Source organism: Platalea leucorodia (genome assembly GCF_965183815.1).
Source record: "Platalea leucorodia genome assembly, chromosome: 4".
NCBI lineage: Eukaryota > Metazoa > Chordata > Aves > Pelecaniformes > Threskiornithidae > Platalea > Platalea leucorodia.
Genome location: NC_138826.1, coordinates 112,237,647 through 112,262,820, shown reverse-complemented (window position 1 = coordinate 112,262,820; position 25,174 = coordinate 112,237,647). Strand labels below are relative to the sequence as shown.

The 25,174-nt window shown below is 43.1% G+C and overlaps 1 protein-coding gene across 1 annotated transcript in view; it reads right to left on the bottom strand.

The window, feature by feature from the left end:
- Positions 1 to 18: 18 nt before the first annotated feature.
- The window catches only part of COG5 (component of oligomeric golgi complex 5), a 191,228-nt gene continuing 166,072 nt past the window's right edge, over positions 19 to 25,174 (bottom strand). Inside the window, exons 16-22 of the mRNA XM_082308220.1 lie at positions 24,948 to 25,010; positions 24,046 to 24,149; positions 22,465 to 22,702; positions 13,319 to 13,395; positions 12,692 to 12,818; positions 12,065 to 12,144; positions 19 to 871 (exon numbers count right to left, since the gene is read on the bottom strand). Of these exons, the coding sequence (XP_082164346.1) occupies positions 757 to 871; positions 12,065 to 12,144; positions 12,692 to 12,818; positions 13,319 to 13,395; positions 22,465 to 22,702; positions 24,046 to 24,149; positions 24,948 to 25,010 (804 nt within the window). The 3' untranslated portion in view covers positions 19 to 756. The remainder of the gene's footprint in view (positions 872 to 12,064; positions 12,145 to 12,691; positions 12,819 to 13,318; positions 13,396 to 22,464; positions 22,703 to 24,045; positions 24,150 to 24,947; positions 25,011 to 25,174) is intronic.

The window sequence follows — 25,174 nt, the reverse complement described above, 5'->3', positions numbered from 1 at the left end:
GTTGCGTATTTTATAAAATGAAGATGACTAATCATCAAGTCAGCCCCGCAGAGACGAGCATGTTCTGCGGGGAAGTCTTTACGTGAACCCATGCGAAGTATATTTTGATGTTTTCTTGTTAGGAAGCTGCTGAAGAATTTTACATACTGAATTCAGGACTGGGTGGTCAAGGTTCTTTATTACAGTTTAAGCAAAAAGAGAGTCGAAATCACTATAAATTATTTCAAAGTGAATAGCAGTGCAGTAGAGAAACATTTATGTTATTTATAAATATTGTTCCTTGTGTTAAAATTAGTAATTTTTAGATGGAAACTGATGATTCTAGCATTTCAAAAGTACGATTTCCTGAATAAGGCTAAAATGCATCCAACTGTTCAAAACGGCACTTGTAGGAAAAGAGCTACTGCCTTATTTGAGATATTCAGCAATTACACTGTAAAATTTGAGTATGTTCTAATTTTACACCTTTCTAAATTCAAAAGGAACGCTAAAGAATGATTCATTTTTATTAGATGTAGATTTACAGCACATAAAATTCGTACGACTTCCTTATAATATTTGTGTATAATTAAGTTCCTATAATGCAAACGTAAAGCAAGACGACAGAAGTTTCATAGAGGAAGTAGGAAAACACATTTCATCGTAAAGCTGCAGCGTTTGGGGATCACTTACATGAACCGTAAGTATGTCTGTGGCACCAGAGGCCCGTGACTGCGTCACTGTCCGTTCCCTGCTGTGAGCGTTGTCCGGATACGGTCACTGCAGGGTCGACATCGCTTTCTGCAGCAGCTGAACCATTATGGGATAGACTGGTGCAAACTCCTTTCCCTCCCGCGTTCTTACTGATTGAACGTAAGCTTCCAGTGCACCGCTAAAAAAAAAAAAAAGAAAACTAGCTAAAGCAATTAAATAGCATACGCGTACGGCAAGTTCCGGATCTGCAACTGAAATTAAGGGACTTCTTCCCTACTGCAGAATTTTCCTCAGATGATTTTGCATCTCCCTGTGGAAGGAAGTGGGCAAGAAAGGACTTGCAAAGCTCTACGTAATTGTTTCATGATCTTTCTTTCCTTTCTTGCATGTTTTGAGGAGCGAACAAGTTAGTTAACATTTAAATAATCAGCAGCACCATGTTGCAGATGGCTTGAAATGACAGCTCTGACGCACAGACTGGGGCACGTTGCTGTACTGGTAACCTTTAGAAATGAAAAGGATAGACTCCAGCTGCTGCAGACGCCAGGAGTACGACTTGGGGCGCGAGAAGCGGGCCGCTGGCGAAGGACCGAGGTGCCTTCAGGGGGTCTCCTGGCTGAGGCCTCCGAAGGGCCGCTGTCCTTCGGGAAGGGCTGCGCTGACCCGCAGACAAATGGGCGCGTTGGCACGTCTGCTGTGGTTTTCTTACACGTTGTCGTAGGATGTCACACATATAAGTAGTCTTGGGTGATTTACACAAGTACAGACATTTCAGAGCTAAAAGGGGCAACTGTGATTACGCACTTGTCTGTACATAATTTAACTTGCTTTACAACATGGGGCCCCCTTTCATCCAACGGTCCTAGTAAGTAGTGGTGTTGAATGACAGCCTGTCTGTAGAACAAAGACTTTGTAATGCTAATCTGTTCAGATTTTGCCTTAATAGTTCATTAAGTAGGCCAGGTTAGTTTTGCCATACTTAAATATGGCTTCTAATTTAATTGATTTTTCCTCTCCTTTTTCTCTTCTCCTCTTCCGTCATGTAATAGATACAATGATCGTGGGGTTTCCTTCTAAACCCCTTTGTTTATGTTACGGTCCACTGGCACTATTTACAGCAAAATTGTGACATTTAGGAGAACGCATGCACAAACAACAGCTCCCGTTTCAAGTGGGGACTGAGACAACACCCGGTACCCGGCCGTTCCTCTTCTGGATGGTGCCGGCTGCAGCGCTGGTACAGCCTTGCCGGCACAGAGCTGCCGGCCGTGCCCAGGCAGCGCCCCGCCGGGCCGCGGGCCCTGCTGCCGGCGCCCAAGCCTCTGGGTCACTGAGCGGGGCAGCAGCCCTGGGGGCTGTCGCCTGCGCGCCTTTACGGACACCTAGGATACACAGGGAGGGGTCCGCTGGGTTTTGGAACATCCCCGGTGCCCCTGGGGGAAGGTGGGCGCTCGTCGTGCGCCTCTGGTGGTGTGAAGGGGGCCGTGGGGTTGAGGGCGATGGTAGCAGCGTCGTGCATACAAATGCACGGCAACTGGTGCAAGGTGGTGGGCTGGGCCGGGGGGGCACAGCTGTGCTCGCGTTCGCTGCTCCTTCCAACAGCCAGGCTCGCGGTGAAATACCACGTTCCCGCACAGAGTTCAGGGGACCTAAGGCAGCGCTGCCAACCCGTGCGTGCCTGCTGGCAGCCGGAGGTGATGAGAAGTGAGCAGGCAGTTAATTAGGCAAGGCCTAAGGAAAGCAGAAACACTCAAGAGTGAGACTGAGCCTGTTTCACACACACATACGGTCTCCTCCTGCAGCAAGATGGTGAGAGAGGAGAGGCCTGGATCCCCATGGGATGCTGCAGCACTGGGAAGCTGCAGCCAAGCCTGGCAAACCAGAATAGGAAGAAGCAGGGTCCTAATACACTTTGTTGCCTGCCAGAGAAGCTAAACCAGCAAGGGCTCTCAACTTCCTCAATGAAAACTAAACCCCACCCCTGTCAGAGCGCTGCTGGGAACCTCCAGCAAAGTCCATTTATTAGCAAGTGGGAGACGCTCCTGAGGCCAAGAGCCTGTACTGGGTTCGCTGGAGGGACGAGTCTGAGCCTTGGGTTCCGAGAAGCCCGTGGCAGCGATGACAGCCCAGCCCCAGGAGCTGGTCCCGGGGCTGCATCCGCTCCTGCCAGCACCTCCCAGCTCCATCAAAGCCAGGCACCGATCCGTCAGCCTCCCTGCCGGAGCGCAACAGGACGCGTTGGGCATCCACACGTGCGTGCACACACACGTGCAGTCAGACTCCCTGGCCTGTCGCTAATGGAGTCTGACAGGGAGAGGGAAGCGTGCAACTGTGCCGAGCACAGGATGGGAACGAAACAGCACGGGCAGGAGGCGATGCCCCCCACCCACCGCAGCCACGGGGCAGCTCGACTTCAAACTCCCCCTTTGCTGAAGCCCAGGGCACATTGTCTGAGACTGAGGTGATGCAAAAGGAGGACGGACTGGATTACTGGAGAGAGTTGAGAGATTTCAGAAGAATAAACTGAGTAAAGAAACATTCCCTCGTGTTGGCTGGGGATGCACTTGAGAGCTCTTCAATTTTGATAACAACTTACCAGTGAGTGACTGCTGAGGGGTTCACATCAGGTACCGACACACTCTGAAGAGTCACTTGGCGTTTTTTGCATATCAACAAAGAGCAAGAGAAAACCTATCCCCCGTTACAGCCAGAAAGGCAGGGAAAGAATATTTATTTTATCATCTAGCCAAAATAAAGCTGACTTTTGGCACCTGGTCAGCTCCCTGAAAACCTTCAGCCTGCTCTTCCCGATGGTCTCTGGGGAGCAGCACAGGGCCTACAGGGAAAGGCAACAACTAAAAACTGCTTGCTACAGCCACAAAGTGCTTTGGGTGCAGCTCACCTCCCAGCAAAGGCCGTCAGCATGACGGACTGCAGAGACCAGGCAGGGAAGTTTTAAATCCCAAGATTTAAAGAGAAGAAGTGAGACTGGGTGAAAGGGACAGCAGGTAAGCGTGCCTTTTAGATACACTGGCCTCTCGTGGCAATGAGGGGCAGAGCGTATCATGAGCAGGGGGGAGATGCAGGCAGGGAAGGCTCAAGGATCCCCTCAAGATGAGGGGCGATGCTTCAGAAGAGTCAGATGTGTCTCACATTTCCACTCAGGTCAGCACTCAAGTGCTCTGGTCAGCAGTAATCGTTAACCATGTTAGATGTTGGTTACCTGCCATACTGTCCCTCACAGCATCCTTCTGGACAAGATGTCCAACTGTGGGATCAGCGGGTTCACGGTGCGCTGGGTGAAGAACTGGCTGAAGGGCAGGACTCAGAGTGTTGTGGTGAATGGGGCTGCATCTGGCTGGTGACCGGCCACCAGCCGGGTTCCTCAGGGTTCAGTTCTAGGGCTGGTTCTGTTCAATATATTTATCAATGACCTGGATGCAGGAGTTGAATGCACCATCAGCAAGTTTGCTGACAATACCAAACTGGGAGGTGCTGTTGACTCTCTTGAGGGACAAGATGCCTTGCAGAGGGATCTGGATAGATTGGAGCATTGTACAATGGGGTGAAATTTAACAAGACCAAATGTCAGATTCTGCACCTAGGATGGAGTCATGCCGGGCACAAGCATAAACTGGGAGAGCGGTGACTGGAGAGCAGCCCTGCAGAAAGGGGCCTGGGGGTGCTGGTTGGCAGCAGGCTCAATAGGAGCCAGCAGTGTGCCCTGGCAGCCAAGGGGGCAAACCGCATCCTGGGGTGCACCAAACACAGCATCACGAGCCAGTCAAAAGAGGTGATGATCCCGCTGTATTCAGCGTTGGTGTGGCCTCACCTTGAGTACTGTTTGCAGTTCTGGGCCCCACAATTTAAGAAGGATGTTCAGTTACTCGAATGTGTCCAGAGGAGGACAACAAAGCTGGTGAAAGGGCTGGAAGGCATGTCCTCTGAGGAGTGGCTAAGGACTTTGGGCTTGTCTAGTTTGGAGAAAAGGAGGCTGAGGAGCAACCTCATTGCTCTCTACAGCTTTGAGGAGGATAAGTGGAGAAGGAGGTGCTGACCTCTTCCCCCTGGGATCCAGTGACAGGTCATGCGGGAATGGTTCAAAGCTGCGCCAGAGGGGGTTTAGATTGGACATTAGGAAGCATTTCTTTACTCAGAGGGTGGTCAAACACTGGAACAGGCTTCCTAGAGAGCTGGTTGACGCCCCAAGCCTGTCGGTGTTTAAGAGGCATTTGGACAATGCCCTTAATAACATGCTTTAACTTTTGGTCAGCCCTGAAGTGGTCAAGCAGCTGGACTAGATGATTTCTGTAGGTCCCTTCCAACTGAAATATCCTATTCTGTTCTGTTCTATTCTGTTCTGTTCTATCTCCTACAAAGAATAGTCCCTTGTATTAAAAAGACAGTTGAGAAACTCCTGTGACAGTTTTCTTACTGTAACTGTCATTCATCTTGCTGATCTCTCCCCTTCCACTCATGTGGAAGTGTCCCTGTCTTCTCCTCTATACAATCCCCAAAGTTTGTTGGGCCCAAATAGTTTTTAGAAGTCATCAAAAGCTGAAAATAGAAAAAAAACATATTGACCTGCTTAACTTAGAAAGCTCTGACACCTCTTGGTGAAGTTGTGGGTTGGCATCATTATCCAGATGGTAATACTGCTATCCCTTTCTGACTTTATCTCCTTGCTTTGAAAAAGGCCTTGAAAAAGATGACAGAGATAACCAGATCCCTTCAGATGAAAGGGAGAAGCAGCACCCAAAATCACTCAATGTCAGCCCTTGATAATCCTTAGCCAGACTGTTATTCCCATCAGATCAAACAAGAGGGAATGAGATTTAGGCTACGCTAAGTGCCAAACACCAGTATTAGAGTCCTGCTGTCACACCTTCCAGCAGCTTTCATCTTTTTTCTTTCTTTCTCTCCTGCCTCAAAAGAATCTGATTTAACTGGCAAAACCAACTCCATCAGTGGCAGCCGCTGTCCTCTTACAACTCAAAAAGCAGCTAAAAGGAACTTGGTGAATTGTTTGGTGGCCTCGGAACTGCCCAGACCCTTCTCCTTCCCAGCAGAGACCAACAGCCAACTGAAACTGATCTTTGGCAGCTCTCTTCTGCTGTGCTTGCTCTTTTACTGTGGCTTTGCTTGCGTTGTTTCAGAGAGGCAAACATCATCAATATGACCAGCCCAGGAACATCTTAACTAACTCTCTTTTCTGCTCAAAAGACAACCAATTACTTCTCCATCAATACTACAAGGTGAATTCTCAGGCATTTTTCTGAAACAGACCTTGTACAGCTCTACATTAAACAATGAAAATAAAAGCCTTCTCAAAACTCTAAGACTAAATGCGTTCACTATTTTCCCATGTCCCATGTTTGCATCTCCAAGAAAAGTATTTAAGTGCTTTAAAGCTGAGTGTTAAAATGCAATTCATAATCAATAACTTGACCTGAAATGCTAAAACAAAAGCTTGGTTCTTCTCAGACAGTAAGAGTTTTGCTAATGACTAAATCCATGACAAAGGCACGGTCAGCATCGGCTTCTCACCATACGTCACATTTATGTCAGGCTCCCTTGACTTGTCAGCCTTCAACTTGTGAAGGTTATTTTGGAAATGCCGCATCTCCCATCGGTGGGGATTTCACTGTAACTCTGGGGGGCACAACTGATGGGAACTGCAGTGCCAAGGGAACGACCAAGTCATGGAGAAACATCTACCACCCGACAGAGGACAGGGGTACCTCCAGGGCAGAACCAGCCTAGGGAACTACCTGCTTCATGCACCCGTTGAGCAGCAGCCTCCCTCCCACTCGGGCAGGTGTAAGGAAGCAGCCGGAGGGGCCTCGCACGGAGCAGGAGGATGAAGAGCTGCTGCAGCTGCTAAAGGCTGGGAGCCAAGAGGCAGCCGCAGTCACCTGGAGATCCGTACCCCGGCTGGAGACCTCAGAACAACTCATAATCATGGTCAAGCTCTGATCAGCTCAGGAAACTCCTCCCTGCATTGCTGCAGGAAGCCTGTCCATCCCACTAGGAACAGCACTCCTGGTAACAAAAGGTCCAGGCAGTAAAACAGCAGAAATCACAAATCTAGGGACAAAGAATGTTTGGAGTCCAGAGAGCAACGGTGAAGTTGCTTCAGAGGGCGAGGGAGGAATGGGCTCGGGTAGGTAACCAAAGGCACCAATGGTCAGAAAGTAGATGTGATTTCAGAAGTACATTTGGGACGGGAACGTTGCTTCTCTGAAGACCAAGTCTTAAGGGTGGGATTTCTGGACTGCGATGTACAGAAATACGGACAGTGCAGGAAGCTGCTTACGGCAAAGCAAGACGGTTGCTGCTGCACACAGCCAGATTTCAGCTCAGGCTTGTAACAATGCACTTCACTGAAGCTGCTGAGATGCCTACATGACTGTACCTCATTTGGGGAGAGAAATGAATTTAGTAGCAATGTTAACACTTGAATTGCAGATTTTACGATGACATTTTCATAAACTTTACCACTCCTAGCTCAAACGAGCTTTTGTAAACTACGCTGGCAGTACAGAATTCAATTCAGATGCACTGGTTACCATTAAAATCTTGTATTAAAAAAAGGTAGGCTTGCTCCTGTAGAGGACACTGTAAAAACACTAGTGCATAAGCAGTAAAAGAAAAATAAACAGCATCATGGGTGAAAGCAGTATCATCAAGTCTCCACCACAGAAGAGATCACAGCTGTTGTCATATAAAAAGATGTAATTTATAGTTATATTACCGATGTTTAAGAAGATGGAAGAAGCCCTGTTTATGTAATATACAAAACATACTCTTGAAGGGATTAGACTAAATAATGCCCTAAATTCAGCATCTTCCAGTCTAATAAAGGACATAAAACCTGTTCAGCAATCTGTTTCTATTTTAAAAGACAAGCTATGGTATACATTACAAATATTGTTTGCAAAAGAGAGCTATGGAAAGAGGGTTGGTGGGATGTTCTGCATATATTAATGCTTCATTAAAAATGCCATAAGAAGTAAGGGGAAAAAAAAAAAATCTAAGTTTAAGATGCCCTCCCACATAAGGAAAAGGATTTTAAAGCACTTATTAAATTACTTCACTTGCTTAAGCAAAAACATGAGGTTTCTTGGAAATCAGGACAAGCTGATTATATAAGACCCAGATAGTTCTTTTTTAAAATGTTATTTCAACCCATGAAGATTTATATCTACAGTTAAAAGAAAAGAAAGTATATGATTTGGGCTGTGGTTCTTAAAGGGATCTTAATATGTATCATTTTGAATTACTCTAATTAGTTAATTTTATATGGAATTGTGAATACTAGTGCTACCCTCCTGGGCTCTGACTCGGTCAAATGGAGCCTGATTTAAATTGTAAGCTTCAGAAGAGGCAAGGATCATCTTTCTGTTCAGCTGTGGGGTAGCGCCCTGTGCACTCGGGTCCCCATCAATTAGCAGGGTGGCTGGAGGACAGCGGGGCCAAGACTTTTCTTTAGTACTTTGTTAAAAGTCTGTTTGCTCTGCAGACTTCAAGGCAAAGAGGAAAATGGAAAACATGCTGTGTAAGAGCACATCTGTCTGACACCAGATCTATTTAATGGAGTGCTATAAAAGTTAACTGTAAAACTGAATAGTAAAATTTCCAACAGCATCATCTGTAGGACAGCAGATTAACGAGAGACATCTCTGGTTTATTCTAGATTGCATAATAAAGAGATCAAAGGGACCGTGCACTGACAGACAAGCCGAAGTGACAGGGAGGGTTTTTATGAATGGCCTGCTGCTGGCTGGGGAGCGCTCGGAGGCGCAGGTGTCGCAGGCAGCACGGGGCAGCCCTCCAGCCACGCTGCCTGGCTGCCGCTTGCTCGGCTTTAGCCGAGCGGAGCAGTGACCCAGCACGGCTCTGCTGCTTGCGGCAAAGCTGTCACACTGCTGCGCCTAGCGAGACCGAACCTAATGCACAGATAGGGCTTTCGCGGTGGTCCCCAAGCTGGCATTTGTCCCTGCCCCCTGGCACGTTAGTGGTTGGAGCCGCTCTCTGGCTCAGGACATCAGCTCGTTATGAAAATGAACCCTCCACTGGGCCTGACTTTCAACTCCGCTCCAGCAACAGTGAGCTTGAATAAGGGGAGCTTACCCACACTGGAATGGTAAAGATAAGAATTTGGCCCTTGAGTGGATGAACTGTCCTTCAGGCTGGCTCAAATCCTGCCACGTCTAACAGAAAGGTTTCTTTTATGGAAGAAAAGTTGAGTTTTCAAACTAAATTTAAAAAGACAAAGAAAAAAGTGCCCTGGCTGTTTAAAGAAGCACTCCGTTCAACACAATCCCTGCCCCAGGAGGACACCTGCAGCAGGGTCATCTCACCTAACTTTAAATGCCTGCAGGGTAGCTGTCTGCCTGAGAGCGCTCCCGTGTCCCAGCCCACGCTCCCTTCGCCGAGCAGAGAAAATGGAGCTTTCAGGAACAACGCAACTGACCTATTTTAGGTACCTACTTCAGGATGAGATGAATCAGCCCCAGCAGTGCCTGCTTCTCTCTGTTGACTATAAAGGGAGTCTAGCTAATATACTCTGGCCAGGTAAATCCCACCCTTCATGCTGAATACAAGCAGAAAGAAATGCACAAAAATGCTAAGAATGCTACTAATTCATAACATTAACACCACATTGCATATGAAGCATTTAAGATCTACAGAGCGGAAGAAGCACTGCAATTAGCGTTAATATGAAGCTGTAAGGATTCTGATAACACAAGTAAATTAATATCTAAGCAGTAAGTCCCTAGAGTAATTGCACAGTCGTTACAAAGGGAAGTTGCAGAAAATTACCATTTGCAAGGTTGCAGCAAATGTAAAGATAATTTCTTGATGTAGGTCAGTGCAGGGATCTGAAGGCTCAAGACATCCAAGGTTCAATTGGCACAGCTGAACAACTACAGGCGGAAAAAGCTTGAAGAGGGTGACTGATAAGACTCCAGACAAATGAGCAAGGCGCCTGTAGTTCAACTTAAGTTCACATAAGACACTTGAAGAGCAGGCTCAGAAATGTTCCAATAGAGTATTAAAGAAAATATGAGTGAAACATGGTCATACTAGTAACTGATGTTTGCTTGCCTGCCTTATGTACGGATAACCGGCCTATTTAGAAATCACTAACAGGCATGAGAGGAGATGGTAAAAAGGTGAATGCACACGGCAGCGCCTACGGAGATTACCAGTGTCTGCAAAGGAGACCCATCCCCTTCACTCACTCCATTCAAGCATTGGTCAGCTAGCCCCCTCTCGTTGCTCCCAGACATACGATGCTAGGCGAGCTGCCAAACAAACGACCCGAGGGAAGAGTCTGTTTGACAAACCCAGTGTAGTTAATTCATGTGGCTCAGCAAAGCTGCATGAGTGCTGCCTGCAAGCAGTGGGCCTAGGGATGGATGGAGAAGCAGCCAAGCGTGGGCAGTGACAAACAGCCTTGCTCTGGCGTACCAAGAGTAGGGAAGAGCCGCTGGAGTGCCAGCAGAGGCCTTTGGGAAGGGCAGATCTTCAAAGCTGCCCTCTCCATGCCCTGGGAGGACAGAGGTCCGAGCAATGTCCGAGCACTCCACAATGCAAAGCAAAAGGACCACAGTCTCACTGTAAAATGCTCAAGTGATAACTTTGCAGCAGCACATTCTTGAGATTTCAAAGTTAAAATATTTTAACAGTGGTATCTCATGCAAAATGAATACAAGATTCAATTAAAGGATTGAAATGTAAAGCTTAAGTATTCTAGCTATGCTACTTGGTCTAACGGATGACACTCTCTCTGCCTAAAGGCCTTGTCCCAAGGCTTGTCCCTTAATACCTCCATGGTCAGAGCAATTTCTCAGTGTCTGAACATGACCATCAGCAAGCCCATTAACTGAATCAGTCTGGATGAAATTTAATTGCAAGCAAAGACAAAAATGTGTTGGTAGTTTAAGGATGGCATTTTCAAATTTGTGTGAAGGGACTGAAGAGAACAAAATCCCATCAGTTCTCAAATGATTTGCATTCTTGGCTTTCCCTAACATATCTGAAATTCAACATTGTCAGTTTTGCCAGTACTATCAGGACAGAAATCACAATCAAAATATTCATAACTAAGTTACATATACACCTGTATCAGCCCTGTACCTATTATCCATTCCCCTGTCATTCAAGGTGTCATGGCTCGAGACTCAAGAAAACCTAGTTTTGTAGCCAAACTAGACTAATGACATGTATGATTTTCAAAAAATACTCTTTTAATAAACATATGAAGAGACACAGTTTGCATTTTAATATTTTGGAAATAAATCCTACTAACATCTACTGGTGATCAACTAGTATTTCCTTAATTGGCCCAAGCACTACACCGGACTGTATGGTGCTATCAGCTTCGAGAAAAGTAAATATTTATAGCAGACTCTTGGCTGCTTTAAAAGTGTGGACAGATAATGGTCGATTTTCTCAAGCACAACCACTTCTGGCTGGAACTTAAAAGTCAGCTTTTATGATTTCAGCAAAAGCTGGCAACATCCACGTGCAGAAGTTCAAGGACAGAGTTGGCTCCTAGGCCAGATGGAGCCTGGTGCAGCCACGTGTGACCACCTTTCCCGTGCCATTGGAGTGGGTGACGCCGAGGTCAGGACAGGACACCGAGAAGATGGCTGGAAGAGTTAGGGCGTTAGGAGCCAAATGATCATCTGAGCCTTGAATCCTGAGGATCCTCAGGCTGGCTCTGTCATGTTCATACAACACATCTGTTCTCTCTAACATACTTTAAAAATCTGCTTGTTTTGAAAAACAAGACTCTTCATAACTTTTCCTAACATTTTAAGTTGCAAAGTAGTATTTAGCTATAAAGTCATCTACCCTAGGAAGATTTTAAAAATCTGACATAATTATCACTTCCTAAAGATCCCAGGCTGATTTCCTGAAGAATATCATTACAGGGGTGTAACAAGGGTATTCCATTTTTAAATTCCTACCTATATTTTCATTGCTTAAGCTTCCAAAGCTTCTCTTTCCTGATACAGAAGACAGGACAGCTGCAGCCTTGACTTCTCAACAGTTGAGAGAGGCAGTTTTGCTAAAACACAGTATTAGTTTAAACCATCATTGTGCATGGTTTCCTTCTTTTGCAAGAGGATTATGTGCTCCTTCCAAAGGCACTGGAGGGTTTCGGTACAGGGGGCGGAGAGGAGTGTTCAGTTTATATATTCTCCCATTTTGCAAATCATCCCATGAGTGGAGAGGGGGTAATGGCATTTATGATACATATAGCACATTTTGTTACTTTTTAAGACCAGTCCTGGTGTGCAGATAAGTTACTGCTCCATTATCATAAATGTAGAGAAGAAAGAAGCATGATTTTTACCGTATGAGAGCAAGCCTGTCTTTTTCAGATGGATGATCATCAAGCCACTGGGAGTAGCGGGCAATGGACCACTCAGCCCTCTGATACAGAGAAACACAAACAAACACCAGTTACACATAAATGTGAAAAAGGAAACACACACACCAAATTCAGAATCAAAGATGACATCAATGAAGGCCACATGAGGCTCTCTTAATACTGCAGTGATGCAGAATGAGTTAAGGAATCAGAGGCAATTAACAGAAATAGCCCAATACGTTATTTGGGAGCTCAGAGGTGATCTCCCACATCAGCTGTTTACCCAGTTCTGACAGGGGTTTGAATATAGATTTCCTGCCTCTTACATGAGCAAGATCTGATTTGCAGTCTGGGGTAACACCTGCAATTTCTTCTACAAGCTGACAGAATATTAAAGAACTGAGAGTCTATTTAAAATCAGGTTATCATGTTCCTACTGTTAATTAATGAAGTCAATGACCATAACACCTTTGCCACAATAAAAACAAAAGCTAACAAATCATATAAAGTATGAGCTTGAACACTTTTTAACTAAAATAATGAGGGCGAACTACAATGTTCATTCCTCCTTAGGACATCTCGAAAGGAAAGACAGGTTGATCTTATTACCTGGAAGGGTGATTTTAACTCTGGTGGTGCTCTTGTAAATAAGAACTGAAGAATAATGCTGTATGGAATAACCTCTCCCAGAGCTGGGCTACTGGCAATGTGCTCGCTGGTTTGGAACAGCAGTGGTCTGGAAAAATGTAACAATATACTTGTGAAAGGAAGAAAAAGCTTATCTTATGCATTAGGAAAATGCCTATATGGTGGCAATATTGTGTTAGGATTGAATAATCTCATTTTTTTTCACTAGTCTGCATCTTAGGTTTTCAATGCAGGTTCAATTTGTAAAAATTTACAGAAGTTGCCTGTTGTAATTAAACAACACAGGACTGTAAATTTTATATTTCAGTGGAAACACTTAAGGTAACTATAGAACTCACTGTCATACAGAAGTTGCACTGAAAGCAACACAAAAAAGTACAATTTGGCCAACATTTGCATGACAAAGATTGTTAAATCATAGTTATACTCTGCATAAAATTTAAAAGAACTTTAATCTATTTCTAATTTGCAGGTGGGTGTCGCCAAAAAAGCTCTCAGTTCAATCAGAACTGACACGAGGTAATAAATCAGTTTTGAAATACAGTTTCGTCATACTGCCAATTGCTAGTTCCTGCAACTGCAACTCACCTGAATGACCTCAGCTGCCTGTAAGATTTTCCTAGGTCAGAGACTCGCCGACACAGTGGTGCTACTGCTAACTCCATCTACAAAAACAAACATTTTAATTTAAATTAGGTTGTCCCAAAATATAAAACTTGGTATTGAAGTAGCCTGCCTTTAAGCAATAATCCAAACTTGCAGACCAAGTCAATGAATTTGAGACAAGAAGCTATCCTTTCCTTTCATACTGCATTGCCCAAGCCAAGACTTTTGCCTTATTCTTGGCAACGCAGTAAGCATCCCATGACAAACGGTAGTGATAGTCTGTGGTCAAGAACAGAAGGGGTCTCGTGAGCTTTCTGAGACTGAAGCTTTGTTTCTCGCAGCGGGTTTATTTTGTTGGTGATGAGTTTCCTGATGAAACACTTATGTCAATACCCAAAAAATCTGACCGCAGCCTGGGAAGAAAGCAAAGCTAGGCAGGTCTCCACAAACCACTCCTAAAGCAGTAAAAATGCATACCCGTTTCAGCTGGATACCCTTTCCTTCAGCAAAGGACAAGGTTAAAGTGATTCCTTCTTGAACACTTGGCCTCAAATTCTGGGGCACAAAACCTATGCAGATTAGATACAAGGCAGCTGGGACCTACTGCCACAGGGTCATATAGAATCACAGGCAAAAGAGCATCAGTAAGAGCATTATTTTCATATTTACTTTCATACTGTTTGGTCTCCGAGTTACAGCAGCCATCTTTAAAACCAAACAATTTTTAAACACTTTCTGTTTTTTAAGCGCTGAAGTTTACCTGCCTTTTCAAACAAGAGCCATGCTCCGCTTGGGTTTCTACATCACTCACGTGAGACTAAATTCTGTCACAGGCTCTTCATTAACAGTGAGGACACAGAAGTGAGAAAGAACAATTTCACTGCCAGATCCCAGACTGAACATGAACATTACACGGCAAAATTTCAGTTAATATGCACACTAATACAAATACCACCACTCAAAAAACCCATAGGTAAAGTAATTCTAGCCAGATATGGATTAAGTCTTTATTTTTTTCTACTCCTGCAGTGTCAGTCAACAGAGGGCTGCAAGCTTTATTCTCCACGTGCATTTTGTAAAATCCCCAGCTTGAAAGACTATTCAGACTTTGATTTCCACATAATGCACAATTAAGCTAAGTTTCAAAGGACGAGAGCTAAAATAAGTAACAAGATCAAAACCACCATACAATGAGCTTCCCATTTAAGTAACATTGCTCAATGAGTTTCGAAGCGTTTGTGATAAGACACTATTTACAGTGAAGTCTTTAATACTATTATTCTTTCTAGTTGTAGCATTTCCTCAGACAGAGCTGGTTGCTGGGGCACCGGCTTCACCAAGAGCACGTAACTATGCTGGGGTTCCAGCATAAACAAGATGGTATGGTGAACTATGATGCCATAGTTCATCTAAAACCAGAAGAAATTAAATTAGCAATTAATGCAAATCAGAGCTATATACTTCAGACTTAAACATCTTAAAAAGCAGGTGGCAGGATGGGAGTCATCTCACCTACTTCTCAACATCTACAGGTTCTCCTCACACTCAGTGGAGGGGAACAGCCACTCCTGGGGTGTGATGCATTTTTCCCTGAGGTAGACATCTAAACCAGGTCAGGTGGGTCATGTTGTAGGAGTACCCACCTACATGACACGCAGTCAGACAAGGCGGGGAGAGCCAGAGGGCCTAACCCAGCCACCTACGCCTCCTCAACAGACAAGGAGAGGAGGGCACTTCTGAAAGGCGCTGGGGAAAGCCCCACAGAGCTAGCCTACAGGCAGTGCAAAGCCGCTCCCCGAGCCTAGGAACCTTGGAGTACATGACCCATATCAAGCACTTCCAGGCCACTTGAAATCTGCATTTTATATTAAGCAGAAACTCGCAGAAGCAGAAAATGAATAAAAATCCAGGAAGGAGAAATAAGAATCTTTTGTCTTCTGCTTTCAGATGAATACTCCAGCCCTGGCTAACAGCCCGGCTCCCTCCTGCCTGCTGCCCTGCTGGCCCCCAAATCTTCTACTCTAGGCTATGAACTGGCCCCTTCTCTACAGCTGGGTGGGATCCTTGCCCTGTCCCCCTGTAACCCTCGCAGCCTGAGGGCTAGGTCACCTCTCCTGCATGTAGGCATAACGGGTACCTGTTTCTTGGGCTGAAGAGCATGTACAACCCAGCTCTGCAGTTCCTGAGCAAGCATGCTATCCACCAGACAGTGCAAAAGGCATGCAAATGGGAAGCCAACGTCCCCACGCTTGAGGAGGAGCCATCAGCTGCGGTGCCATGTGCTGAATGTGCTGGCACAAGGGAGCGAGGTTGAGTGCACACTCCCAGGACTGGCAGGTTCTCCCTGGGGATTTCTGCAGGGAGCTGCTCCAACTCCAAACTGTGATGAAGCTTAGAGCAAGTTCAGAATGTTGTTCCTGCAGATCCCCCGGGACGCTTCCGAGGATGTATGGGAGCCAAGAGGCCAGTCTGCTGCACAGGATCAGGAGCAAGTAGCTAAAAAGAAGAGCTAATTAAGTAGGCTTTGCTGCACCATGATACAAGAACCCTACAGACCCTGAAAAACAAATGGGAGCAAGACTCTGATTTCTCCAGAGCTTCTTTTCAGGCATCAGTGCTGGCTAGGGGCAGCTAGAAGTAACTGATATTGTGCAGGAGCTGGTGTCCCAGCTCCGGTGGGAGCCGTGGGCTTGTAGCTGTGAAGAACCAGAGAGAAGATAATTCTTTCAGGTGCTTCAGAGAATTTGATAACAGGCAACAAACTGCCAGTCTGACTTGTGGAAACAGAGATGCATGCATCAAACTGTACTCATGAGGGGAAAGAAATCCCAGCATAGCAAAATATAATTTTGCTTAATAAATTTTAAATTATTGTTTCACTCCTGAAACATAATGTGATGTAATGAGATGTAAGTGAAACTTTCTACAGCTTAACCAATTCATTATTAAAACAAATGTAAATGATTTCTCTTGAACATACTTGGCAGTTTCCATAAACCAACATTTTTAGTCTTAAGTACTAAAGAATAAAATTTACTTTGGAAAATTCTATTACTTCATCTTCAACCTTTATTCACTGTAGGAAATTATTAGTATTGCTAGAACCAGATAGATTTAATGGCAGCAGATGGTTGATTCGTGAAGTACTAGTTGCCAAAGAAAAAAATTGTTTTTAAGCTTTGCAGCATACTATACCATCTCAAATTGACTCATGAAGAGTGGGAATGAGTGAAAACTAATGTGGTAAAAATGTACATAAGCCACAGAAACTTTATTTTTTTTTAATTTACAACACTAGTCTGCTATGTATTATAACTCAATCTCTCCAATAAAAACTATACTTCGCATAATAACTAAGATTGCTTTCTTCACTTGAATTTTAGCTACTTGTCTGAGCCCAATGATGTAGTGAGACGCTACAGCATCCTTCTGCTGTTACATTCATTTCTGCAGGCCCACTGAGCGGGGTTTTGTGTCTCCGCTGAGCATTGTGCCAGCCGGCGCTGCTGGCCCGGGAGCGAGTGCCGGGGTGGAATCATTTGGCTGGAACAGCTGCTGTTTTTAAGGTGCTGGAATTGGGCAGAGGATTGAGCGTACATCACTTCTTGGTTTTGCTACCTGTCATCACCTGAAGCTGCATCAACTGTTGATTCATGCAGCATGTTTATACTGTAGCAGCTTTTGCTATGATATACAGCTATAGTTTCCAAAGCATTTTGGTGAGCTTTTACAAGTTGGGTGATGTTTTTGGCTGTCTGCAAGCTAGTATTTGTATCGTGTGTGCAAGGCCTTTCATACAGCCATGTCCTATGGACTTTACATAGGAAAGGGTAAGTAGTATTTTTTGTTTCTTTTCCAAATTTCTCTCCCAGAACTGCCGATTTGAAAATTCAGATATCCAGGTTAAATTCAGTGATAAATCAGGTGTCCAAGCAGTAATTTGCGACCACAAAGGCCTGATTGACTAATGCGAGCTAATCATTAACACAGGATCCAAGAGAAGCAGTAGGAAGTGGAAGTGCCTGCCGAAAAGGAAGGGGCAGCTAGAACAGAAGGCGGCCTAATGACTCTGCCTTGTTTCTTCTAACTTTGTTCAAAACCCATTGCTTTTCCATGATTTATTCATGTTATTTTGCTATGCTTCGCAGAACACAGTGGCAGACTCCTGCCCAACATATGCTGCTTCTCACTGATTCTTGCTCTCTAAGCCCAAAAAGGCTATATTATCTTTTCTTCTCATATGACCCTGCCATAGCCCATGGCTAGGTGGTCAATTATCTGTTGAACTATTCACTGGCTATCCATATTGTAAAATATACATCACATGGCTGGCTTCTGTAATTGGATTATGTTCAGCAACCCAAGGGTGAAGTTAATACGTAGTCTAGATACAGATAATGCATATCTATTGAAGAGCACTTTGAAAAACCCCATAGTGAAGCTATTGTTTAGTGCCTGTTGTGGTATTTTCAAGATCTCTCATTACTTAAACAGCTGTTTTTTCAGCTGGAAAATCTTAACATTAAATTTTTAGCAATTACATTTCCTCCTGGCCAAGATGAATTCCAAGTTTTTAAATGTTAACTCAAAATGCTTTTTTCTACCCATTCACTGGGAGGGAATGCTTTAACAAGTAAGGGAGCAGAAGAGCTCTGAACTATTATATGAAAGAAGCTGGCCTTGAAGGGATATGGAATTTGATTTCTCCCCCATGCAGCAATTCCAAAACAGTTGAGGTTTAAGTAAATCCTTCAGCTGTAATACCTCCAAAATAACACGCATCAGAAAATAATTTCCTCCTTCCAGTAAGACAGTTAGCATTACACATTAAGTGCATTTTAGCTTTAGTAGTTTCTGTCCTTATGACTACAACTGTGATCACAGCATCCTGCTTCTCTCACTTCTCCCCAAGGAACTAAAAAGGAAATTTTTTAGGAAAAATGATAAAAAGCATTTTTACACTTGTATCATCATGTTTGATCAAATGAGCAAATCTGTTCACATTTTTAAAACCCCAAATGCCTAATATTCTTGCTTTTTCAATACCACATATTGAATCAGGAAACCAGATTCTGACCATAGGCTAACCAGCAGACAGAAACATTTCTTCTGCACTAGAATTTATCATTGTCAACTTCTACAGTAAAAACATTTTTCTAGGAAAAACAAAATCAAAACATTTTGCAGTAATTTATTGATAAAGACTTGAAGAGTTGGTGGCAGTGTTAACTATGCCCCATCAAAACTGTTTGGACACAGTACTGAACAATGCCAAAAAACCCAACTATAAATCCCACCTAGATAAGAAATATATGAAGGTATATATAGAACAGTATTAACTCAAACAGGATCAACAAAAATAGTTCACTCGACAAGGCTGAAAATAATAAGTCATGACATGAGATGGGGTTCTTGGCACAGACAGTGGCTCCTGCCTTATATATGTCACTCCAAACATACATCTGTACTATGAAAAGATGGGAAACCATCTCATGCCTTCATGCCATGAAGCATAAAGATTACCTAGTCTTTGCAATTTCTAGACTAGTTTATTTCAATGCAGTTGTGATTTGTATTTGCTATTAATAAACAGCTATTTTCCTATATCAGCTTACAAAATTTATGTAGCAGACTACTAATTTCCATGCCAAATATTACTGTAAATTCCTCATTTCTTCTAAATAAATTTCTCAACTAATCGTGCTTGCATTTCATTCTTTGCTGCATTGTCCAGCACTTCTATTAGGAAGGCCTAAAGGAAGGCCTGAACTACAAGCCACCAACCCCAAAGTGTGCCTAAGTGTAAGTGCTGTCACAACTCTGAATACCAAGCAAGTTAAAAGGTCCTCTGGAGAAGAACTGGTACTCCCCAGAAACGTAAATGTTGAAAAACCATCAGGGCTTGCTGGCTTGCTTGCCTCCAGGAGGCATTTTTTCAGTCTGACTAGTACTGAATTAAAAAGTGAAATTTGGTATCACATATGTGAATACTGAATTATCGTCACCTTAAAAATACAAAACCAAATGAAAGCAAACTGATCCAGTAATTCACAGGAGTGAACTGAAAAGTAATCTTGTACAATTGCCTGCATAAAAACTGAGAGCATGAAAAGAAGTGAATTCAGTCTGTAGACTGGAAAAATTTCAAACAACAAGAGTCCCAAGGAACAGCACAGTATGTGATAATAACCTTGCAGCACCGCAGACATTTTCTAGGGCTTAAAATGTTTCTGTAAGCACTGATCTTCATGAAATCATATTAATGATATTCAGGCATATTTCAAGTCTATCATACCTCTGTTTACAGCTGCCACACTAGCACACACCTAGTCTTACTGCTGAAATACCTGTAACGCACAAGATAGCAAAATGCAATACTGACACTGGAAACAGGGTAAGACAGAATTCAACAGAATTACAGCAATAATTCCTAAATGTATAAGTAGCCGAGCCTTACTCAAGAAAATTGGCTGTTGTGCACCTCACTGAACCCAGTTCTGAATGAAGAGAACTTGAAGCCTCAGTTTTCCCCCTTCTGTGTAGACACCTGTTGTTTTGAGGCAACTTATCAGTAAACCACGTTTCCAGTACAAAAATTTTCAAATCTGACTCTCAGCCAAAGCTAATCTGCTGAGTATAAGGCAGCTGTAACTCTAACTGAGTGCCCTGAAAGAAATGTGCACAAGCACATGAGATAGCCAAAATCTGATGCAAGACAAGATTATTTGACTTAATGCATGTGTGTTTATAAGAGGACCTCAAATTAACCAAAACTTCTGAACAGATTTCTGCCCAGGTCTTTTGCCTGCAAGTAAGCCCAAAACACCAAAAGGGGTTTTAGATCTGAAAAGTCAGTTTTAAGCAGGAACATGTAACCCTTTTTGCATACAGAAAATTCAGAATGACTCTACAAGACAGAGCACAAGTCAAAACAGTTTATAAACAAACCTCCTCCTACACACACAGTGTCTTTCCAAGCAGATCCTTTCCTTTGGGTTTGGATTTAGTTCAACAATGCGGTGCCTTTCTGGGACTGAAAAAAAACCTGCACACAGCATTTATGGCCATTTGGAAAAGTATATCCTTGCCATCAAGCCAGCAGCCCAGCTAAATACCTGCCCTCCTCAGCCCAAAGCAGCAGCAACCTGCCCTTCTCTTTGGAGGAATCACGGCTTTTCCTCGACAAAGCCACGTACCACAGAACAGGAGCATGGAAGTGAAACGAGTCCTGTTCAGGATTACAGCCACATTTTGGCGAACGTGCCCAGGACTCCTGGCCAGATCAGAGCAGCTACAACCTCCCCAGCAGGGCTACCAGGAGCTGCTGTCACGGGCACGTGCCCAAAGCCCACCAGGTTTTCAGGAGGGGCACACACACACCAGAAAACATGGATATAAGGCAGCCTCCACATACAAAAAGTTTTGGTCCTTTTTCTGTTATCCTGAGCAACAGGATATAGTGTCCAGGCCATTCTGGAGACTACAGCCCCTGTGCAGCCTGGGACGCCCTAAGGAGCTCTCTGTAGAGATGCTCAAAGGCACAGAATGAGCGTTGAGGTGGCTGTACGGGGCTGGTTGGACTGAGACAGTTCTTGTCTTAAGCCCATTTTTAAACAAGCCAAAAATATGGTGCAATGTGAAGATGAGAAAAACACAAGACAGCCCCCAGATGCAGCAACAGTTGAAGGCAGGAGACAGGAATTAATTCAAAACCTATTTTTTTTCTTCCACAGTACAAAAGAAAAGAAATCGGAACATTTATCTTCACGCAGTTGTCCGTTCAGAAGTTATACTCAGCACAGAGGGGAAAAAGATGCAAATCCCCCTACACTCAGATGAAAACATACCTTCATTTTTCACTTAAAAGGCAGCCCATGTCAGAATGAGAAAAATAAGTGTTAAAAAAGATAAATGAGTGATATTTTTAGTATCGTTATAATAGGTGCTTAGATCAGATGCTCTTTACTGCAGAATTAGGTGAAGATATTTCCCAAATTTATACAACTTACTTTAGTACTGCAGCATAAATTACACAAATTATCTATATTCCTTCCAGAGGAGGAGTCGAGCGTCCTTTTTTTCCTCCAATTTTATGCCATTGTCTTCAAAATAGAGAAGGGAACGGAACCTTCTCACTGAAAGCAATTGAAAACTTCCCCTTAACTTCTGCAGTTAAAGGCTGATGTGCTACTTTTGAGTAATGAATAAAAAAAACTTTCCTCAGGAGTATGTAACTCACAGGCAAATGATACAAAGCAGCCAGAAGCAGGAGCAGAGATGGCAGTGATTCCTGCCTCCCTGCCTTCCTCTCCTACCTCAGCTACCTACCAGCCAAAAGCAGCACTTGGTATGCAGACAGCTGGTGCTAATTGCCTTTTCCGCTTGGATAATAATAATAATCGGGACCCTCAGACCAATCTAGGGGATGCCTGTATTCTTTGGCAAGTTAATCACACAGTGTTACTACTGAAGAATTAAATTTGAATATAGTAGATAATGCAGATACGTTGCAGATACGTAGCGGATATTAATCAGGCAATTTGTTTTGTGTTTCAGTCCAGTATAAGAGCTAGGTAAAGGTGAGAGGCAGATAGGTCAATCAGGTCATGAAGAGAATCCCACAAGAAAACTGCCCCTCTGTTACCGAAAGGGCAGTTCTTCCACTGGATATTGCTATTTCTTTAGCTCGTCTCCTACACTGCAAGGCAGCTGAGTTAGTGATTAACCACTGTGGGCACTGTGATATATAAAGCGATTAAGAAAGCGACACACCATTCCATTAGAAGAGAGAGAAAGAATGAAGTGAATGAATGGTGGCAAATGATGGACGTACCAAAGAGGTCAGACAAGCAGGATAAAATGTCAAGACGCAGCTGAATTTAAATGCAATAGTCATTTGATAGGAAGCTGTCAGACCTCCCTGAATGTGCCTTATGGTGACGAGGGATCTTCAACTACTTAGTGGATGCATTTCTCAGGATACAGTATCTCATCAGAGAGGATGTTTAGAACTGGAATGCACCAATCTACAACTGCCTGTTTATGCTTTTATGGGGACAAAAGTATTGATACTTTTCAGTGAACACAGTGAAGTAACAGTAAAAAGCAGAAATCAGTACTAAGGGTACCTGTGCAAAATCCGCTGCAAGCCGCATCTTCCCACCTTCACCAAGGGGCCTTATTAGACTGGCATTGCGAATGAAAAGTTCAATTGCTCTTTGAGCCATGGCTTCAGTGTTATCAAAGACAAAGTCAAAACACTCAAAATGTCTGAAGTAGTCGCTCATGACTCTTGCTATAAAACCCTGCAATTCTTTCATGTACAGAGAACAAGGGACATCTGGTTTTCCTGAGCTAGATAATGATCTGAAAAAAAAGAAAAGAGAAATGGGGACAGCTAAATTCATCTTTAAAACACAACCAAAACCTATTGGATTCTTTTTAATTTTTTATTGTAGAATCTCATTTATACTCAGAATAAAGAGCGTGTAGCTCCCTCTGAAACTATAGTCAAAAAATATCTCTTTATCAGCCATTCCCATCCTAACAAGATAAAGGAAATCACCCCACTCCTACCCAACTTGCAGAGCCTCCACCAGTTTGGAGCCCAAACCTCAAATCCAGCCCCTAAATTTAAATGTCCCAGTTGTTGATTTGAAACTCTAATAATAGATCAGAAAACACAAGCACATGTCACAGGGTTATGAGCTTAGCCTATCCCAAACCTGTTCTCTGTATAGAATTAGTTTCCTAGATTCCTCCAAAACCAGGATTAGAAAGTCAATCCAAAGTCAAATCACAGAAGCTACAGGACACAGAAATCAATCACCTTTCGCTTTCTTTGAATCAAAGTCAGGCAAAAGAGCTCTTCCAAACTCAGGAACCTGAGCATACAGGCTATCTAACAAAACTTAGCCTTTGGCTGGAATCAGTTTATCCACCTAGAGAGGTATTCTGCTAGTGGTGGCAAAAGAAAGATGGAGCAGGTAAAATATTGTTTTTAAAAAAAAAAAAGTCAAAGGGAAAATTTAAAACACCTCCGAAAATATACTAGTTTCAGTGAATTTCCAAGACAGAAAACAGGACATCTGATGATGATATAAGCAATATCAGAACAGAGTAACAATCAAAATAACGCCCAGGAAGGAAGCCTCAATTATAGATAGGATTCAAGATCTTTGCAGATAAAAAATACTAGAAATTTTAATTAAAATGCCATGGGAAAATAGCATAATACACTAAATCTGAGTTCAAAAAAGATTTTTTGAACCATTTCATATTCAATAACACTTTAGAAAAATTTCTATGTAATTTTGAATTAGAGGTTATATGCTTTATTTTGAGAAACCAGAATACTGACAGTTCTGAAGACTGTCCACAAAAAATAAGTTTTGAAAGCAAAAGGGTTTTTTTAAGCACAAAAATGGCCTCTGCTTGGCTTTATTTTTCTATTTAAAACGAACTTTACTCAACAGATATGCAAAAAAAAGCGGGGGTGGGGAGAAGACAGAAGACAGATGCTACCTGATTAATTTGTTTCAATAGATAGGTGTAATTCTGCTTTCTGTATTCATTGACCATAAAGCATCACCTTCCCCTCAACAAACAAGCACTCTTGCTCCAAGGACATTGTGGCAATAACAATCTATTATGCATATGCAGGACATCTTACTAAAGCAATGGTAAATTTAAAAAATATTTCTAGTTACCCAGAAAAATCTTCCTGGTGCATGGTGATGATAATAGCTTCTACTGAATCTCCTACAGAGTTCAGTAACGGTTGAACAGCACTACCCATTAGATCATGGACTGCCTAAAATAGAATAAGAAAAAGGCAGAGGTAAGGAAACAGAAACTAGAAGCATTTGCATTTTGACACTTCAAAAATACCTTGACAAACAGTTCATTTCAACAGTGCTTTTTATTATTCTGCATTAGAAACTGCTAAATAGAAGGACAAAAGCCTAAGATAACATTTCTCTTTAACTGATTTTACCAGTAAAGTACAGAAACAAGGCTGTTTACTACTTCTATGTAAAGCCTTCCTTCAAAAAGGTGCACAACAACCTGGCATTCCTGGTTTGTAAACGTACATGTTTCGGTGCACGCACTTCATTCAGCTCTTCATTCCCCAGACACGCAAGCTGCCTTTCATTCCTCTGCACACAACCCCTCCCAGATCAGGGCACAGCAGGACAGATGTGCAGAGCTGCCATCCACAGAGGGCTGCACAGCCATCCACATGGCCCCCCAGAAAACCACCAGGTAGCATAAAAATCATAATTTTATGTGTGTGTCGGGGGGGGTAAGGGGGTGATGAAGGATCCAGTTATTGCTGTGTGAATGCTGCAGAGAAAGACATTTATTTTTACAGTCAGATGACATCTGGGTTCCGACCCTTATGAGAATATTCTTGAATACAAATGCTACTCCAGCAGTGATTTGGCACACACAACACAGATCTAGCCGCAGATACAAAAAAAATACAAATTTCAGAATATTTGTATACCTCTGACTAACATATACTGACAGAAAACAATACCTGGGAAAATAAGTGCCCAAACAAAGCAAAGCTCAGCCCTATCCCTGCAGCACATGGACATTCAATTACCTTTAAGGCAGTTGTGACTGTTTGCTCAGCGGCTGCTGGAAATGAGCTCTGATTGGTAATGACCTAAAAATTTTAAAGTAATTGTTAATAGTCAACATTCAACAAATTATTAGAATCCATAATATTTAATTTAATTTTAAAACATACTGAGTTATCCTTAGTAATGAGTGGTTTACATAGGTACAGATAACTACCAAATGTGTTTTATACAGACAATTTTCAATGCA